The 19,667-nt window shown below is 42.5% G+C and overlaps 1 protein-coding gene across 3 annotated transcripts in view; it reads left to right on the top strand.

Annotated features, from left to right (window-relative positions):
• The window catches only part of ODAD2 (outer dynein arm docking complex subunit 2), a 273,021-nt gene that overhangs the window by 100,815 nt on the left and 152,539 nt on the right, over positions 1 to 19,667 (top strand). For 2 of the 3 annotated variants that reach the window (XM_075587666.1, XM_075587665.1), the window contains exons 11-12: positions 6,857 to 7,003; positions 18,260 to 18,469. In XM_075587666.1, coding sequence (XP_075443781.1) covers positions 6,857 to 7,003; positions 18,260 to 18,469 — 357 coding nt within the window. The remainder of the gene's footprint in view (positions 1 to 6,856; positions 7,004 to 18,259; positions 18,470 to 19,667) is intronic. The other variant, XM_075587667.1, reaches the window with a different exon arrangement.

Here is a 19,667-nt window from a genome sequence, read left to right as displayed (position 1 = left end):
GTATTGTTGCTTTAAGATAGCTGCCCCAATGATCTTATTCCTCCATCACAAATAACCACATTAGACCTAAATTCACTAAATGCAAATAAATATGTGTAAAGCACTACTAAACTCTCTAATGGTGTAATAATTGAAGTGAAAGAGACATGTGTGGCTCTGTGTGATTGGCAATACAATAAAATAAGGTGCATAGAAATACATACTGTAATGAGAGTGACAAATACACAAATAGTGGGTACTGCCTGTAGCTGTCTGATATTGTAAGGTTCGGGGAGCCACGCCGCCCTCGGCGTGCTCCCCGCTCACCTACTCCGGCAGTCCATACCTCTCCTCCTCTGACCCCGGCAAGTATAGCGACGACTTGTACCTCTCCAACCACGGCCCGGCTATTTCGACTTACTCTACACTCCAGACGCGCCCCCCGTGGCGATAAGTGGAAAAAAGGTAGTGCTTCACTTTAAGTACATTTTCACTTTTCATACATGCTCTGGACCCATTGCATACGTTAATGCGGGGTATGCCTGTATGTATACTGTATGTGTAATATATATATATTTGAACAGTATCTTAAACCTAATCACATCTCCAGTAGGATGATAGTGAGTTGTACATTATCTTGATAAAGTTTCCGTTTTCAGTTAACATCAGTTAATTTGACCCTTGTAACTTAGCAAACAAATCACAAAAAAACCTCCACACATATAATTCAATTTTCTAAATGAGCTCACGATACAGTTTGGGCACAGCATGTTCTATTTAGGTTAAACTTGTACAGTTAGACTTCTGCACAAATGTTTTGACTTAAATCATTTGTTATTTGGAGATGGGAATATTTCAAACCTTGCACTGAGCACCATCCCAAATTTACCGCTTTCAAAATGCATTTTTTCCTTAAGCTGCTACCTCATAAATCCCTATTGACCACATGACCCAACTAAAAATGTAGCACTCTGCGTAATTCCAAGCCTCAGAAAACAGGTCACTCCCCAAAGCCCAATAATATGATATGGGCATTTATTATACTGTTTCAATGTAAAACTTTAAGGTTTTTAAAATAATCATATTAAGGCATGTCCTCATTCATGAATTTCCTACTGTGGCTATATAATGTAATCAAATGTTCTGTCCAATGTTTTGTTGGCTATGGGCAAAGGTTACATATCCATGCTAATTAGGATAAGGCTTTGGACTACTTTTTATAGATTTGACCGAGATACACCTCTGGACCCCAGTTGTAGTGTTATGTCGTATATGAATTTGTCAGTTTGAGGATGAATGTCTTATACCTGTGAACTCTTGATCAGTTTTGTCAAAACCATCAGCTGGTTTGATTTCTATGTAGACTTTGAACCTATCACACAATTCAAATGAATTATGTATTCTATATTTTTACTGTTATTATGGTTTTCATTTTACCCGGGGGACTATCTCTGAAGTAATTTAATTCAAAAGTGCTTCTTACTGTATGTAATTGCTCCTGCTGGTGAGAATCAGCTATACTTAGGGTTAAAAACCCTAACTTTTTTCATTTAGGAAATATAGATTTACAGTAGTTGCATTTATTTTCAATGTAATGCCTTTTCTGCTTTACTTTAATCTTTAATAAGAGGTTTTGCTTATTGTATTTGCAACATTGCTAGAGATACATATGTAGCCATGTGTAAAATTGGTGTTACAGTGGCGACACTGTTTATTCTAATACGGCCGTAACCGTGGTGTGGGGAAATTTTCGGCAAGCCGGCAACTCGTTTGGGGTTTTCCCCGGCGCGTGCGGCGCGTCACTCTGGCGCCGGTCACACGTTTCAGGGTTCCCCGGCATCCCCGAAGGCTGCAGAGGCAGCAGGGGTAAGGGGGAAGCTGTGCAAAGCTGCGCGCAGCATGGGGTTCGGGGAAAGGGAGGGGAAGGGGATGGGAAGCATTTAAATTAAACACGCGGTAAGGGGAAGATGCGGCTCGATCGCGACTCCGTTTTGGCGCCAGCCGTGCTCCGACTGAAAAAAGCCCCGTTCATAACGGGCAAATGTTAGAATAAACTGTGTCGGTGCAGTACATATCTCTCTCTTGCTGGCAGTAATCCCTGGTAAAAAGGCACGGTTGCCAGTAGTTATCATGGAGGTTTGCCCTCAAACCCTGTGATGTGTCATATGTAGCAAAGGGAGTGACAGCATGTTCTGTGTCCACTGTTAGTGACACAGAGGTGGGTCTTTCTGGAGCATATATATTGCACAGCACTTCCTAAAGTTAGTGAGTCAGGGCTGAGTCAAGTGTTCTGTTCTGTCTGGGGGAAGTGTCTGCAGCAGTTCAAGTCTGTCTGTCAGAGAGGCACGTGGCAAAGTGACAAGCTGATTACACACTGTGTCCAGGGCTCTGGCAAAGCTGGTTGTCTCCCTTAGGGGAGAGCTGGAAAGACAACTTGATTAGAGAGCAGAAGGAACCTTCCTGGAGATGGACAACATGACAATGTGCGGCTAAGTGTCGGCCGCTATGATGGGCAGTCTGCCATGTAACGTGCTAATAAAGATACCCATGAGAAAGAGACCTGTCTTGCCTTTGAATGGAGTTACTCAGGAAGAAGGTGCACCTAGGAGTTCTCTTCCAGAAACTCCTCCCTGCTAGCGTGGGGATCTGGAAGGGACGGAGGCGCTGTACCAACTGTGAGTAGAACTCAGCACACTACCTCAGACGCCTGTCATGGTGAAATCCCCACTACCAACATGCGGGAGACTCAGGAATCCTGTGAGCCAGCAGATGCACCACACTACACAGACATGTAACTGGGGCAGTTTTTCACACAGGGGTCAGAATCAGAAGGGACCTGAGGGAAACACCGTTACACATAGATTAAAAGTTTAGCATAGATTTAGCGCAACGTTGCTTACCAGCGGTTTTATAACTTGAGCTTTTCATAAGCCTAAAGACTTTGCCCTTTGACCATACTTTCATTGATTTGTCTCATTATGTTTTATTTTACCCCAGCGCCAGGGGTAAGTATCACTATAAATATATTCATAAAAGCAAATATCAAACTTACTGTACAATCAAGAGAGGGTACTTTTGGATAGCCTCTACTACAGAGACTGACTCCCATTATAATGTTGTTTAAGATAAGCAAGGGTTAATATTATCATGGTATTTAATTTTTTTAAACATTTAATTTAAACATTTAATTTATACCGTAAAATGTTTTACCAGGAAATAATACAGTGAGAGTTACCTCTTGTTTTCAAGAGTGTCCTGGGCACAGAGTTATGATGCCAATACATGGTTACATCAAATGAGCAGAAGTTACTCGTAATATGTAGAGACATTTTGTGGACAGTTAGAGAGAATATGTTATTATTATTATAATTTATTTATAACACTCCAACATATTCCGTAGCACGTAGCCCTCTGTTGGAGCATGAAAGACAATAAAATAACGCACATTAATATACAGCTCAACCCCGTTATAGCGCGATCCGCTATAACGCGGCTTGAGCATGGACCACGAATTTAAAAAAAAATCTAAAAAAAAATCTAAAAAAATGTATTTTCATTTTTTTTGCACACTGCACAGACTCACAGCACACTACACACATTCACACCACCAGCACACACTACTCATACTCACCGCACACTGCACACACTCACAGCACACTGCACACACTCACAGCACACTGCACACACTCACAGCACCCTACACACTCACTGCACACACTCACTGCACACTACACACACTCGCTGCACACACTAACAGCACACTGCACACACTCACAACACACTGCACACACTGCACACACTCACAGCACACTGCACACACTCACAGCACACTGCACACACTCACAGCACACTGCACACACTGCACACACCACACTCACACCACACACCACACTCACACCACACCCCCCCCTCCCACTCCCCCTCCCTACCTTTGGTGTTGGCTTCTGAGATCGGAGCGGAGCTGGCATCGGGAGGGGGGGTTGTCGGAGCTGGCTGAGGGGTTTCTCGGAGCGGGTCTGGCGCGGGGGGGGGGGGGTCAGAGCGGACCTGGCGGGCTGGTGGGGGGGGAGGGCCGGAGAGGAGTTGGCGGGTCAGAGCGGAGCTGGCTGGAGGTGTTGCTTGGAGCGGGGCTGGCTGGGGGGGTTGCTTGGAACGGGGCTGGCAGGGGGGGTTGATCGGAGCGTTGCTGGTGTGGGGGGGCGGGATCGGTGTGGACTACTGGGGGAAGTGAGGCTGCTAGGGGAAGTTACGATGGCTGCTGGGGGATGTGTAGGGCTGCCGGACACCTCTTCCCTCCCTCCTCCCGATCGGGCGCGCGGCGGCCATTAAAAAAAAAAACATTTCAATTAGCGCGACCCGCGGTCGGTTCGGGTGGCCCCCGAGGACCGCGCTATAACGGAGTTGGGCTGTACATTGTAACAGTAGTTAAAGAGGGCCCTGCCCATAGGAACTTACATTCTAAAAGGAAGGGTAAGTGGAAACATAGGATACAGGGGGGTGGAGAAGGCTGGTGTGTTTCAGATTGTAATAGAGCAGGTGTAAAATCACTGACACTCTTTGACTGCTGCCTTTGGGGCAATTTTAGATGTACGGTAGGTTGAAAAGTTTTGAATGAATTCAGCTATGCTATGAAAGTCTTTTATCTCTGACAATAAACTTTGCAGAGGGCGGGCCTTTGTCTCTGATGATAGGTTCTGCTGCGGAAGCATGTTTAGTGTGCGAAACACGTTGAGACTATGTCATACGCATGTTGTGATGATAGGCCCTATCTACATTCTGTATTCTACCACTTCGGTTTACAGAACGTTAATTTGACTTAAAAGTTACATCTCAAAAATACATGTTTTTGGTTAATTAACTTGAAACTTCTTCTGGGGTTAGGCCAGAATAACCCCAGCATGTTTTATGTGTATGTCTAAAAATGGGGTTATTCTAGACCACTTTGATCTGTAATTTGTCAACCAGAGTACCAAAGCTTAACCTGGAGTTATCATTGATGGCCCACTAAAATTATATGTGTATATTAGGAGCAGGAAGACAATATCAGGGATGTCCCTGACACATGGGTATCATCCTCAAAGAGGGGACCCTACATTCCTGATCTCTAAAAGAAATCTGGGATCTGGTGTGATGCACGAGAATAAAAAAAATACATATTTGTAATCAGCACAATTAAAAAAAATACATATTTTTTCTCACAAGCCATAATAAGGGCATTAGAGATGGGTGAGTGGAAAAATAGGACACACCCAGGAGGGTGGGCTTATTCTGTTCCCGTTGCAAAATGTGTTGATAAAAAGCCTGTATTTGGGATATGAAATTAGAATTCAACAAGGTGTTTTTATGCCAACAAGACATGTGAATTCTCATCTACCTCTTTTGGGAGGGAACTGATGTTGTATACAGTAGGTTCTCTGGTTTTACCCTGTTATTTTATTAAACTGTCTGTATATATTGTACTGTATGTTTCTTGTAACATTATTTTCTTTAACTAAGAAAACTTTTGTGTATTAAATCTATATTTAAAGTACTGTCTTTGGGCCCAAATTGAACTTTGCACGTTTTGAAGAGAATGACTGCATTTTGGGAAACATTTTGCTACCATAGGTTTTTGTGTGTTAATTACATATTTTTCTTAGTAAACGGGGACCAAAGACTCTGCAAGTAGAACTTGATACTATTTTTGGGGATGGCAGTGATTTAAGATATATTTTGTGACAGATTGAGAGGAGATATTATTAATTTTTGGGAGCCTGCAGAGAGATTAGTGAGTCAGCTAGATATTTGTGTGTTTTAACTCTTGTCAAATACACAAGTCACATGCTCAAAGGTGTGCCGTTCGTGACACACGTCATTACACTGCCCCATTTGGATGTTATCAGTGGAAAGAGGGTCTAATGGTTGTTCCGGAGATTCGGTTTATGCGATCCTTTCTGTGGTTGCATCACGGACAATTGTACCTTGCTGGCTATGATGCTCACCTTTGCTTACTTGATTGTAAGTTGCCTAGGCATCATCTTTGACTCTGCCGTCTCCTGATATTCATTCCCTCACGTAGTCCTGCCATCTCTATCTCTGAAATATTGCTATTGCTTTTCTCACTCATGACACAACTAAAATCCTAATTCACTCACTCCTCTTTTCCCGTCAGCCTTCTCCTAGCTGGCATTCCCCTTGTCATTCTGTCTCAACTCCAATCCATACAAAACACTGCCGCCAGACTCCTCTATCTCACTTAGCACTTCACTTCTGCTGCGCCACTATGCAAATGCCTACACTGGCTTCCCATATCTTTTAGAATCAAATTTAAAACCTACGTACTGACTTACAAAGCTCTCAACAGTGCTGCCCCCACTTACACCTTAACCCTCATCCCCAAATATTTCCCTAAACGCCCCCTACGTTCTGCCCATGACATCTGCCTTACCTCTTTTCTTATTACCGCCTCTCACTCCCACCTAACAAGACTTCTCCAGTGCTGCCCCCTCTCTCTGGAATTCCCTACCATACACCATCATTGTCTTCAAAGAAGCCTATGTCACATACACCTAACATCTATCACCCCAACCTACATGGGATCAGCTGTACGGCTGGATCATACTCCCTCCTCAAACATACTCCATCCCCCAATGAGCAGCCACTTCAGTTTTTTTCAACATTGCCCTTATTCCCTCTAGATTGTAAACTCACACAAGCAGGACCCTCATTACCCTTTGCATCTGTTTGACATTGTTTGTCCTTATTTGTTATGTCATTCTGTTTATATTACATGCCTAACGCTGTACCCCCATTGCACTGCTCTGTGGAATAATAAAGAATAATAATAATGATGGTTTATAGATAGATATTATACATAGTAATAGTCATATTATTTTAGGGTGGCAATCAGACAGCAACTGTAATTGCACTGTGCTCAATGAGGGATTTCAACTTGGCTCAAGAAACATGTCAACTGGCTATAAGAGATGTTGGAGGACTTGAAGTACTAATTAACCTGCTTGATACAGAGGAAATCAAGTGTAAGGTAAGTATCTTTGCCACAACTTCTATACCAAGCATTTTATTTTACCAATTATTATCATCATTATACATTTTTAGTACTCAGAAAGATATCTTATTTATTTTTAATATACCCTGTTAAAATGATGGACAGAGAGGCCCTAGGTCAGCCATAAAGTGGGAGCCAGTTAATAAGAGGGCATGTGGAGGTGCACATCCTAACACAGGTTAAGACACCTGCAACAGACTAGAAACAGCACGTAAAACAAGATCTCTCAGGAGCCACATTGGCCAAGATCACTAAAGTGAGAGAGGAACTAAACCTAATTCTATCAAATCAGATGGAGCGAGCTATGAGATGAACTTCACAAAAGTTCTTTTAGAGGGGAAATAAAGCGCACAGCATCCCTACCAGAACGCTCCGTAGGGCTAACAGAGCTAACCAAATCCAGCCCATTTGTCACCCGGGAGGGGACCAGACTGAGTGTAGGTCTCCATTCCTTGGTGGCTGCAACCTTCCAATGTTGCGTCCACACCATTTGTTGCTACTTCTGTAAATCAACCAATAACGCAAAAGAGCTAGCACTGGTGATCATGGATTCTAAAAATACGAAAGCCCCAGGCTTCGATACCTGGAAAAGAACCTAATCGCCATATATCAACAACTGCTGGACCAGCTTTATGACCAAAAGTGCCCCTATATGCGCAAATGGGATGAAGAATTGGGGGCGACCTTAGAATGAGATGAAATTCACCTGGCGGTAGTCAGGAGTCCAATCTGATCGACAGTTAAGGAAAACGCATATAAGATACTGTTCAGGTGGTACTTGACCCTGACCAGACTATATGCCATGAATAATAGGCACCCAGTTAACTGCTTTAGAGACTATGGCCAGAACGGCTTGATGGCATAACTGGTTGTTCTGCCCAGAACTGGCCCCTTTCTGGAAACGGGTGCTGTCCCTCATTAACTCCCTGTTGAACACCTTACTGAGCCCTGAGCCCTGGTTAGCCAAGTTGAGCAGACCTCTCCCTGACTTCCCAGATGCAAGATTTAATTCATCAATCACATCCTCCCGCCCACCAAGTGCTGGGCTTTTGAAAACCTAATGCCCCAGACATGAACAGGGTTAAAAATAGAATTTGGCAAACCATGATAATGGAGTAGCTCACGCCTTCCTGAGGGAGAGATGTAGTCAGTTCATTAGGGTTTGGAGCCCCTGGCTGCAGGCGGAAGGACTAGGGTACCCTAACCTCTCTCCCCCCCTCCCCTCGTATTAAAGTTTCAAGTATTTTATTTGAGGTATCCTTGCAATATGATACAATCTCTGTAAAAATTATTTTGCCTGTGTTATAATGTCCCTTTCTTTTTTCTGAACCACACTCCCCTCAGAGAAATGCTCTTTCAAATAAATAAAGAGTTAAAAAAAAAAGGATGCATGGAAATATGAATATTATTATTGTAACTGATGCTTCTTTAAGTCACTATAATGTGTGTATGTCACAGGAGACCAGGGATTTACACCTTTATACCGGGATCATATCACTGAGCAAAACCAAGAAGTAAAAGTGCGATTTATTCCTTAGAAACAAACGTACACACAATGCATTACAATATATAGGAGAAAACACACTTACTGGGGGTCTGGGCTACAAATCTAAACTTTCCTAGTTGAAATAGTCCATAAAACAAAGTCTTTAGGTTTACCGGTCCGAAAAAGTCCTGGAACTCAAATCGGTATGAAGTTCCTGTATCCGGAGATGCCAAAATGCCTTGACCGGGAGATACAGTAGTAACAAACGTCCTGCTTATAACTATTTTCAGCGTGTAGTTCCAGCCACGACCACTACGTTCTCTTTTCAGACCTTGGCTGCTGAGTTTCTTATAGTACAAGTGCGCCGACGAGTATTCTAAAACTTGCCTTAAACTTGGTCGGTGGTTTGGGGCATAAGTCCCAATCACAGTGCTCAATCCAACTCTGAACCTTTAGACAATAATGAGTATGAATCCACATATCATGGTAACAGGAAACTGTATCAGCCAGCAGGTAGAGTAATGAGACCCAGTGCTTTATGAATGCAGCAAAAAGACACTCAGTGTAATGGCAATAGTCCATGTGTCATAATAAAATAAAGGTTAACATACCGTTGTTATGGAACTCGGCCATACCAAACCCTTATGCTGCAGCACTATTCCAGGTCATCCAGTATCCCTGTGAGGGAGAAATATACTCACAGCAGGCTTGTTCCAATGCAGCGTGCAGCACGCTCAATATCCACATAGAAGTTGAAATCCAAAGATTCCTGCGGTGCACAGCAAAATAGGGTAGAGGACCAGCAAGGTGTAGTTTAAAAATATACTTTATTGAAACAGCATGGTACAGGGGACACACACTCTGACGCGTTTCGGACTGGTATAGTCCTTAGTCATAGAGCTGATCCGCGCCATTCATCCCCACTGATTTAAAGGGCTAAGCCCGCCCCCCTACGTCATCGCGCTCCCCGTTTTTGGCGCGAAAATCGCTGATATGTAATCTAATTGGCTTGGACTCCCAGCGCATAGAATGACTAACTGCCGTATATATGTTTGAAGGGGAGTGATGTACATCCCCCTGCATCATCGCGCTACTAGTTTTGGCGCGAAAATCGCCACACTATAGCCTCATTGGCTGAGACTCCCAGCCAATAGGACCGCTGACTGCCCTAGGTATGCCTGAGGATAAGGGGAATGACGCGCATCTAGCTTCAGCGCCCAGACCCCTCTGCCGACACGTAGCGCGTCGTTGCTAGGCAACGACTATAAACAATAACAAAAGAATCCTCAATCCTCCCAGAGCGATACCAGGCTATATAGTACTAATGGGGTACCCAGGGAGGCGAGGAAGGAAAGGAGGGGTGGGGAAGAGAGGGAGGTGAAGGGGAAGGGAAGTGAGGGGGAGGGAAAGGGTGGGGAAGGGGGAAGGGAGGAATGGGTAAGGGGGGTGTAGGGGGGGGGTAGAGGGGGGGTAGACTTGCAAGAAAATCATGTGGGGATGAACTAAACAAGTTAAAACTAACATAGTAAAAACATATTAAATCAAGTACAACAAAACATGAATAACATACAAATACATAATGTAGCGAATCTAAAATCTGAAATGGAGGTTACATGTATAGATTGAGGAAAAAAGTTGTTCAACAATATTTATCATATTAATGTATTCAACTAATGTCATTGTTGATAATTAACTTTTAGTAATGCATAAGTTTTGATCTATGAATAAACATATGTCATAAAAACATGTACAATATAATAAAGTATCCATTTGAGACAGTTATTTTCTAGCTGTGTGAACAATAAACCTGGTTTCTAACGCAAGGCAAGCAAAATTGTTATATGAGAATACAGTGGATATTAGATATTCATATTACATGTTATCTAATACATTTGAATAAACGAAAGCTACTCTAATTTTTGTGTTTGTATAAATTTTTGACCAAAAACTAGGGCAAATCAGTTAATAGAATGGGCTCATTCATCCTTTTGAATCAAGTTAAAAAATGTTTGAGCTCCCAATCTTGGTTCATGCCCCTGGGTGCCAATGTCCCAAGGGCATAAATCCAGAACATCTCCCTGCGGTTTAGTGATGCTTCTCTATGTCCTCCTCTAGGGTGTATAGAGATGTTCTCAATGGCACTATACGTAAGAGTTTTAATTGATCCTGAGGGACACGTGTTAAAATGACGTGCTACCGGAAAGCGTTCATCGCTGTTCTTTATACTCCGGATGTGTTCTGTAATTCTTACTTTCAAAGCCCTAGTGGTCCTGCCTATATAGCCACTTCCACATGCACATTTCAGTAAATAAATTACAAAGTTGGTGTTGCATGTCATAAATGACTCCAACCGGTAAACTTGCCCTGTATGGACATCCCTCACTGATTTTAGTGGTTCAGCCTATCTGCAGAGATTACATAGGCCACACTTAAAGAATCCCTTAGGTAGAGGTTTTGTATTTTTAGCTTTTGACTCAAACAGACTAGGAGATACATAATTGCCGATGGTCTTGGCTTTCTTGAATACCATTCTAGGATTTTGTGTGGTATAGGGATCCAAATCTGTATCTAATTTTAAGATTCCCCAATGTTTTTGGAGTATGTGTCTAATCTGTTCTGCTTGTTTTGAGAACGTGGTTATGAATAGTGGACACTGGTTGTTAATATTATTATGTGATGTCTTTTTGGGGTTCCTCTTTTTTAAGAGGTACTCCCGATCAGTTTCTAGGGCATAATTAAATGCACTCTCCAGATCTCTCTCTACATAACCACGATCTCTGAATCTTTTCTTTAGATCCTCTGCCTGTACCAAAAAGGATTCTCTTGTGGAGCATAGGCGTCTTAACCTCAGAAATTGCCCTTTTGGTATTCCCTTTATAAGCGGTCTTGGGTGGGCACTGTTTGATCTGAGCAGGGAATTTTTTGAGTTAGTCTTCCTGAAGATGTTAGTCTGTATTTTCTGACCAACATCAATGTACAAATGTAGGTCTAAAAAGTCAATCTGCGAGTCACTATAACAGTGTGTGAATCTTAAATTATACGTATTGGCCTCAAGATATTCAAAGAAAGCGTGTAAAGTGTCATCATCCCCATTCCAGATAAATAATAGGTCGTCAATAAAGCGACGATAGAAAATAATATTATCTCTAAAAGGGTTAGTATCACCAAAAATGTAGATAGACTCCCAAAATCCCATATACAGATTTGCGTATGATGGTGCAAATGACGTGCCCATTGCTGTGCCTTGTGACTGTAAATAAAATTGTGAATCAAACATAAAGTAATTGTGTTGTAACAGAAACATCACCGAATCTAACAAAAAAGTGTTTTGTGCCAAATTTAAATTAGAATAATTAAGAAAGTGACTGATTGCTCTCGTGCCCAAAGTGTGATCAATAATCGTGTATAAAGAGGTTACATCAAGTGTAACCCAAGTGTAACCATTAAGCCATTGAATTCTCTGAATATCCTGAAGCAAATCCGCAGAGTCCCTTAGATAAGCGGGTAATGTTTTTACCAGAGTTTGTAAAAAGTAATCAACGTACCTAGATAGACAATCTCCCAAAGATCCAATACTAGATATAATTGGTCTGCCAGGAGGACAGACTAAGGTTTTATGGATCTTTGAGAGATGATGAAAAATAGGCACAGTTGGAAATGGATTATACAAGTAGGTTGACTCACGACTATTGAGTACTCCCAACTCCCTGCCCAGATCAAACAATTCGCGGATCTCTACTAGATATGACCGTGTAGGATCTTTATCCAACTTACAATATGCCTGTGTGTTAGACAACTGTCTCATGGCCTCTGTACGGTATGCTTCCGTATGCATAATAACCACTGCTCCCCCTTTGTCCGCATTTTTAATTATAATGTCTGACCTCTTTTTTAATGAATTCAGATTTATTCTATCTTCTTTGGATAAGTTGTCAAAGGAAGGAGCAGTGAATATATAGCCCTTGGCAAGATCCTGTAGATCCTTCTCCACTAGCCTCTCATAGGTCTGTAAAATTGCCTTGCGTTAGAAACCAGGTTTATTGTTCACACAGCTAGAAAATAACTGTCTCAAATGGATACTTTATTATATTGTACATGTTTTTATGACATATGTTTATTCATAGATCAAAACTTATGCATTACTAAAAGTTAATTATCAACAATGACATTAGTTGAATACATTAATATGATAAATATTGTTGAACAACTTTTTTCCTCAATCTATACATGTAACCTCCATTTCAGATTTTAGATTCGCTACATTATGTATTTGTATGTTATTCATGTTTTGTTGTACTTGATTTAATATGTTTTTACTATGTTAGTTTTAACTTGTTTAGTTCATCCCCACATGATTTTCTTGCAAGTCTACCCCCCCTCTACCCCCCCCTACACCCCCCTTACCCATTCCTCCCTTCCCCCTTCCCCTCCCTTTCCCTCCCCCTCACTTCCCTTCCCCTTCACCTCCCTCTCTTCCCCTCCCCTCCTTTCCTTCCTCGCCTCCCTGGGTACCCCATTAGTACTATATAGCCAGGTATCGCTCTGGGAGGATTGAGGATTCTTTTGTTATTGTTTATAGTCGTTGCCTAGCAACGACGCGCTACGTGTCGGCAGAGGGGTCTGGGCGCTGAAGCTAGATGCGCGTCATTCCCCTTATCCTCAGGCATACCTAGGGCAGTCAGCGGTCCTATTGGCTGGGAGTCTCAGCCAATGAGGCTATAGTGTGGCGATTTTCGCGCCAAAACTAGTAGCGCGATGACGCAGGGGGTTGTACATCACTCCCCTTCAAACATATATACGGCAGTTAGTCATTCTATGCGCTGGGAGTCCAAGCCAATTAGATTACATATCAGCGATTTTCGCGCCAAAAACGGGGAGCGCGATGACGTAGGGGGGCGGGCTTAGCCCTTTAAATCAGTGGGGATGAATGGCGCGGATCAGCTCTATGACTAAGGACTATACCAGTCCGAAACGCGTCAGAGTGTGTGTCCCCTGTACCATGCTGTTTCAATAAAGTATATTTTTAAACTACACCTTGCTGGTCCTCTACCCTATTTTGCTGTGCACCGCAGGAATCTTTGGATTTGCCTTAAACTTGCCTTGGAAAATCTGGGGCTATCACCAACAAGATCCAGGTACATGCTGCAACTTTACAGTGACATTTCTTCAGAGACTAATGGCCCATCGGATTAACACAGCAGGGGTCCCTGGCAGTCCCATACAGTTTGAATTGGACCGCCAGGGACCCCCACTGTTAATCCGGTGGGCCATTAGTCTGTCTGCAGAAATGTCACTGAAATGTTGCAGCATGTACCCAGCATTTACCTGGGACTTGTTGGTGATTGCCCCAGATTTGTTTTAGAATACCCGTCGGCACTACAGTATTTCAGATTCATTCATGACATACTACAACCAATCCGAGCCTGGGAACTTTACAACCAGCCAATCAGAGGACTGCCAGTCTTCCAAAGCCGGGCAAGCAGTTCATCTGAATGTAACGAGGGCATGCGCGAGTTTGCCACCTTAGCCACTTGTTATTCAGAAGCCACTCGCTGGGTTAGGTGCTTCCAAATCTGGGAAGTCAAATGCTAGCTGCGATGGCTTGCATTGTATCCTGGACGTGGATACTCCACCTAACCATCCTGCCCAAATGGCTTTAACACTTCTGGCAGTATCTGTGGCTTTGAAGTACGGACCTAGGGCAGACTCAGTGGCACCATATATTGGTAGCCCACTAGCCCACCCAGAGTACCATCTTTGAAAGTCCCAGCTTATAAGTATAATGAATTTACAAACATCTCAGTTTAATAAAAATTTACTTTTACACTTTTTATCTTGTCTGAGTCTTTTGGGCTATGAGGGGTACAATGGGACTATATACTTTTATGCCCACTAGCCATATCCCTCATACACTGTAAACCTGCCTTAGAGTGTAAACGCCTTATAGCCACATTGGCTATTAAACATTTTATGAAACAAAACATATTTCTTATTTTTCTTCTAAGTCCTTATGTGAAATGAAAAGATGCTTAGCTGCAATCTCAGAGCTGTAGCTCCTTCCCTTAAGGAAAATAAAGAAAAAAACCTGGCGCCAGATTGTCAGTGGAATGTCCTGTATTCCTCAAGGGATCCGCACACTTGCTTGACAGACCATGCAAAGAAATAAACACAAACAAACAAAGATCATAGCGCAACACTGTAGGGTGTGCAGTATTGAACTAATATACACAAACAATTAAGAATCCTAGCGACAATTAAATCAAACTATTTATTAAAAAGAACTATGCCAAAACTGAGGACCGCAGGTCATCTGGAACACAAAAATTGGAGCCCTACTTACAGACAGCAAGGCTTAAACTCGCATGGTAGGAACATGTCCTAGATAGAGAAGATCTCCCTGCCGGGTGTGATCTCTGCTCCACTGCGGCTCAAACTCCAGTCAGTCCCTTATGATGGTAACCGGAACATCTCCGGCCGTGGAGGCTGGTGTGCGGGGTCCACAGCTCTGCACCGCGTGTAGACACACGCCTCACTTCCTCCTCCGGAACAGCGGGAAGTCTCTGCGCGCCCGCGCGCGATAGTACCCGTAGTCTTAAAGGGACAGCTGGCAGGCAGAATGAAAAGCAGGGCTCCAAAGCCAAACGACCATATAAGTCCAAAGTCAATCAAACAGTGGCAGTGCCACTAGCCCTACGCGTTTCGTAGATGTCACTCTACTTCCTCAGGGGCTGGCCCCCGAATCTCCTGAGCCACGGAACCGGCTCCCTACAGAGCAAGTGTGCGGATCCCTTGAGGAATACAGGACATTCCACTGACAATCTGGCGCCAGCCCCTGAGGAAGTAGAGTGACATCTACGAAACGCGTAGGGCTAGTGGCACTGCCACTGTTTGATTGACTTTGGACTTATATGGTCGTTTGGCTTTGGAGCCCTGCTTTTCATTCTGCCTGCCAGCTGTCCCTTTAAGACTACGGGTACTATCGCGCGCGGGCGCGCAGAGATTTCCCGCTGTTCCGGAGGAGGAAGTGAGGCGTGTGTCTACACGCGGTGCAGAGCTGTGGACCCCGCACACCAGCCTCCACGGCCGGAGATGTTCCGGTTACCATCATAAGGGACTGACTGGAGTTTGAGCCGCAGTGGAGCAGAGATCACACCCGGCAGGGAGATCTTCTCTATCTAGGACATGTTCCTACCATGCGAGTTTAAGCCTTGCTGTCTGTAAGTAGGGCTCTAATTTTTGTGTTCCAGATGACCTGCGGTCCTCAGTTTTGGCATAGTTCTTTTTAATAAATAGTTGTTTTAATTGTCGCTAGGATTCTTAATTGTTTGTGTATATTAGTTCAATACTGCACACCCTACAGTGTTGCGCTATGATCTTTGTTTGTTTGTGTTTATTTCTTTGCATGGTCTGTCAAGCAAGTGTGCGGATCCCTTGAGGAATACAGGACATTCCACTGACAATCTGGCGCCAGGTTTTTTTCTTTATTTTGTGTTATTCTGTTAGTACTGACAGTATCACCGGGCAGCCATCCTTTATTAGAAGTTTTTTACAAGTATCACACTGTGTTTTACACTTTAGCGCTAGTTCACATTTATTTTCACTCCTTCCCTTAAGGAAACCTAATTTTCTTTAGAACCAAAAAAAAGCACTTGGCACACTCCCGGGGCTGTATCTCTTTCCTTTACTGAAACTCAGACTTAGGTTTCATAAAACCTCTCGCAATGTAGTATACAGGTGGAGAAACCCCCCAGAACCTCTATAGTGATTCTGGGGTACCTGGGCATATACTGGGGGACCCTCACTAACTTAAGGAACCTTGACAGTACCCGGAATATACAAATCCCTATGCCCTCATTTACCTTTCTGTTTTATGCTAAAGCAGGGAAACCTGGTGGTGAGTCACCTAACTGGGAGGACATTGACGGGAGTGATGTGTCTATATGTCCCCGGGAATCTGACCCGATTCCCGGATACATTTTTGGGGTAACCATCTACTGTGGACCCCTGCTACCTAGACACAAGCTGACAAACCTTTTACCGCAACGTCCCCCCTGAAACTCATAGCCTGAGAATCTCTACTGGTTAGCACTCCTGGAAAGGCGAAACCCACATAAAATCTTTATTGTCATACAATTACATTCATTGCAGGTACAATACACAGGTTGAAGAGCTAACACTCTAAAACCTGAAACAGGGCTCAGAGGTAACAGCCAGCATAATACCTTTATTGATGGTCTGGGTACCCCTTCACCGTCACAGTGAAGCTGTGAAGTTTTAGACACTGATATGCTGTAAATGTATCATTTGAGATGGACATTAAGTTTATTGGAGTGCAGTGCTGTTAGTCAATGTAAGTAATTAAAATGTGTGCCTTTTCGCATATCAAATGATAATAGGTCACACAGCGGTCACAATATAGGGCAATTTACAATACTTCATTGTTGCAGTTATAAAAAAAACATGCTGTAGAAGTTGTACTTTTCATGGCATTTCTTGCTAGGCATGAATACTTTTTTCTAAGGTTCTTAATGTATCATTATTTCAGCGGACTGTAGCAAAGCAATGGGGAAAGCCAACAGGATGCTGGCCCGTATAGGGATGGGGGGCCCGCGAGATTGTCTGCGGGGGGCACGGGATTTACAGCGGGCCAGCGCGCTTCTTGAAGGCACTTAAATTAAATGCCGGGAAAGGCCTCTGTAAACTTCACCTACCTTGGCTCAGAAGGCTTCTGGAGACACGTTGCCATGGCAACGTGACGTCATGACACCCAGAATACCGTAGCCGAGGTAAGGGGGGCGAAGGTATAAAGATTGCGCTCCCCTGGTATAGGGAAAGCATTGGCAGCAAGAAGAGAGAGGTAGTGATGCCACTTTATAGATCATTGGTAAGACCTCACCTAGTACTGTGTTCAGTTCTGGTGGCCAGATCTCCAGAAGGACAGGAATAAATTGGGGATTGTGTGAAGGACACAAGTCTATCCTAAATATGAAAGAAACCCAAGAATATCATACGGTCTGAGGTGTCACACCATTTAGGAGAATAGGCAGACCTTGCACAGATATTCTGGGTGAATTATCAATTTTTTTTGCACTATAAATTGCACAAAAGTTGCCCATCGCATTGAAAGGCATTTCTTTTAAATGGGTGCAAAAGTTACACAATACTTTTGGAAACAGGGACTTTGTATGCAATTTGCATAGTCACAAGTGCTTACAGTCCAAATTAAAAAATACAGCATATGCAGTTAAAGCGTTATTGGGGGCTAGGCTTAGGGTCTCTTTTTTATTTTTATAACCGAAATGCTAATGATGCAGAAACTGTATTACTGCTCTCCATGATGTGAAATAAAGCACCTTGAATTTGTAGACCAAAAGATTATTTTCTCCCATCAATTGCTATGTTTCTACTGTATGTATACAAATAGTTGCCCTATATGTGTCTGTGGAAATCAGGGGGAATTGACAATTGCAGACAAAATAATTTGCCTGAATTTGTGAATATTTGCAGTTATTATAATAAATTACTTAATTTTCATACTTTAAATTAATTGTATCTATGTCTTTATAATTTCCCTATTGTTTTTTTTTTTTACTTTTTAAGCATATATATATGGTTTTGTTTCTACATTTTGCATTAATTTCTAGCCTGGTTTTGTCTGTTTTCTATTAATTTTGCTATCTGCTTCCGAGCTGTTGTGTTTGTTCTTAGGTATTTTTCACATGTTCAATCTTTTCCCTCTCAACTAGATTGGTTCACTAAAGATTTTAAAGGAAATCAGCCATAATTCACAAATCAGATGTGCTATTGCTGACCTTGGGGGTCTACAAACCATGGTTAGAATACTTGATTCTGTGGACAAAGATTTAAAATGTCTAGCAGCAGAAACAATTGGTAATGTGGCAAAGTTTAGACGAGCTCGGCGAACAGTTAGACAGCATGATGGTATTAAAAGATTGGTAAGTATTTTAGAATCAATGTTGTCTTTACAAACCTCTCCTCATTTATTTGTCTCCTACTGCTCTTTTTCTGCATGGATAAGTGCAAATTCATATGAAAACAAACCGTTATATGTTCTAGTCTTGTGATTAAACATCTTATACTGTACACTATTGTAGGCTTTGTGATGGAGAAAAATATAAAGCCCATGTACAGGCATACCCCGCATTAACGTACGCAATGGGACCGGAGCATGTATGTAAAGCGAAAATGTACTTAAAGTGAAGCACTACCTTTTCCCCACATATCGATGCATGTACTGTACTGCAATCGTCATATAAGTGCATAACTGATGTAAATAACACATTTGTAACAGGCTCTATAGTCTCCCCGCTTGCACACAGCTTCGGTACAGGTAGGGAGCCGGTATTGCTGTTCAGGACGTGATGACAGGCGCATGCGTGAGCTGCCGTTTGCCTATTGGGAGATATGTACTTACTCGCGAGTGTACTTAAAGTGAGTGTACTTAAAGCGGGGTATGCCTGTACTTGTTAGATTAGATTATGTAAAATGTAAGAATTTTTTTGCATACTTTTTAGATTGATTTTCAAGTTTCGGGGTTTTGTCAATAATTTTCCTACGTTCATAATGTATGATGTAAGTTAACACAGTCTTTACAATTGTTAATTTTACTGAATACTTATATTATCAATGGTGGAAAACAAGGTCAGTTAGCCCATAGCTACTTAACATTGCCCTGCGTTAGACCCCAAGTACAGGTACAGTACATGCAGACTGAATGGCTGAAGGAGTGGCTCAGAGAGTAAAGACACTGACTGTGTAAACAATGACATTGAGTTGTAAAGCGCTTTAAGTCCTATTGGGAGAAAAGCGCTAAATGAAATAAAGTTATTATTTATTATTATATAATGCTTTAACCGTAATGCCCTAATGTTCTTGTTTTGGGAACCATGATTTACAATTGCTCAACAGATGCATGTGGCAATATTTACTTAGTTGGGCTAAACTGTAAAGTACCTTACGGTCCATTCACTTAAATAGGCTTTTAAGGTGTCTTGTGGCCTAACATGGCTTTGTAAATACTGCTGTTTTTCCTCAGGAATGTTGCTGTATATCCCAAATGTTAAGGTCAGCGATCTCAATGCTTCTTCTTTGGCTCAGTGACGTTGAATTCCAAAGAACAGATAATTAAACATG

This window comes from Ascaphus truei, chromosome 2 (assembly GCF_040206685.1).
Source record: "Ascaphus truei isolate aAscTru1 chromosome 2, aAscTru1.hap1, whole genome shotgun sequence".
Lineage (NCBI taxonomy): Eukaryota > Metazoa > Chordata > Amphibia > Anura > Ascaphidae > Ascaphus > Ascaphus truei.
Note: the sequence above shows the minus strand (reverse complement) of the source record. Positions and strands in the feature narration are given on the sequence as shown.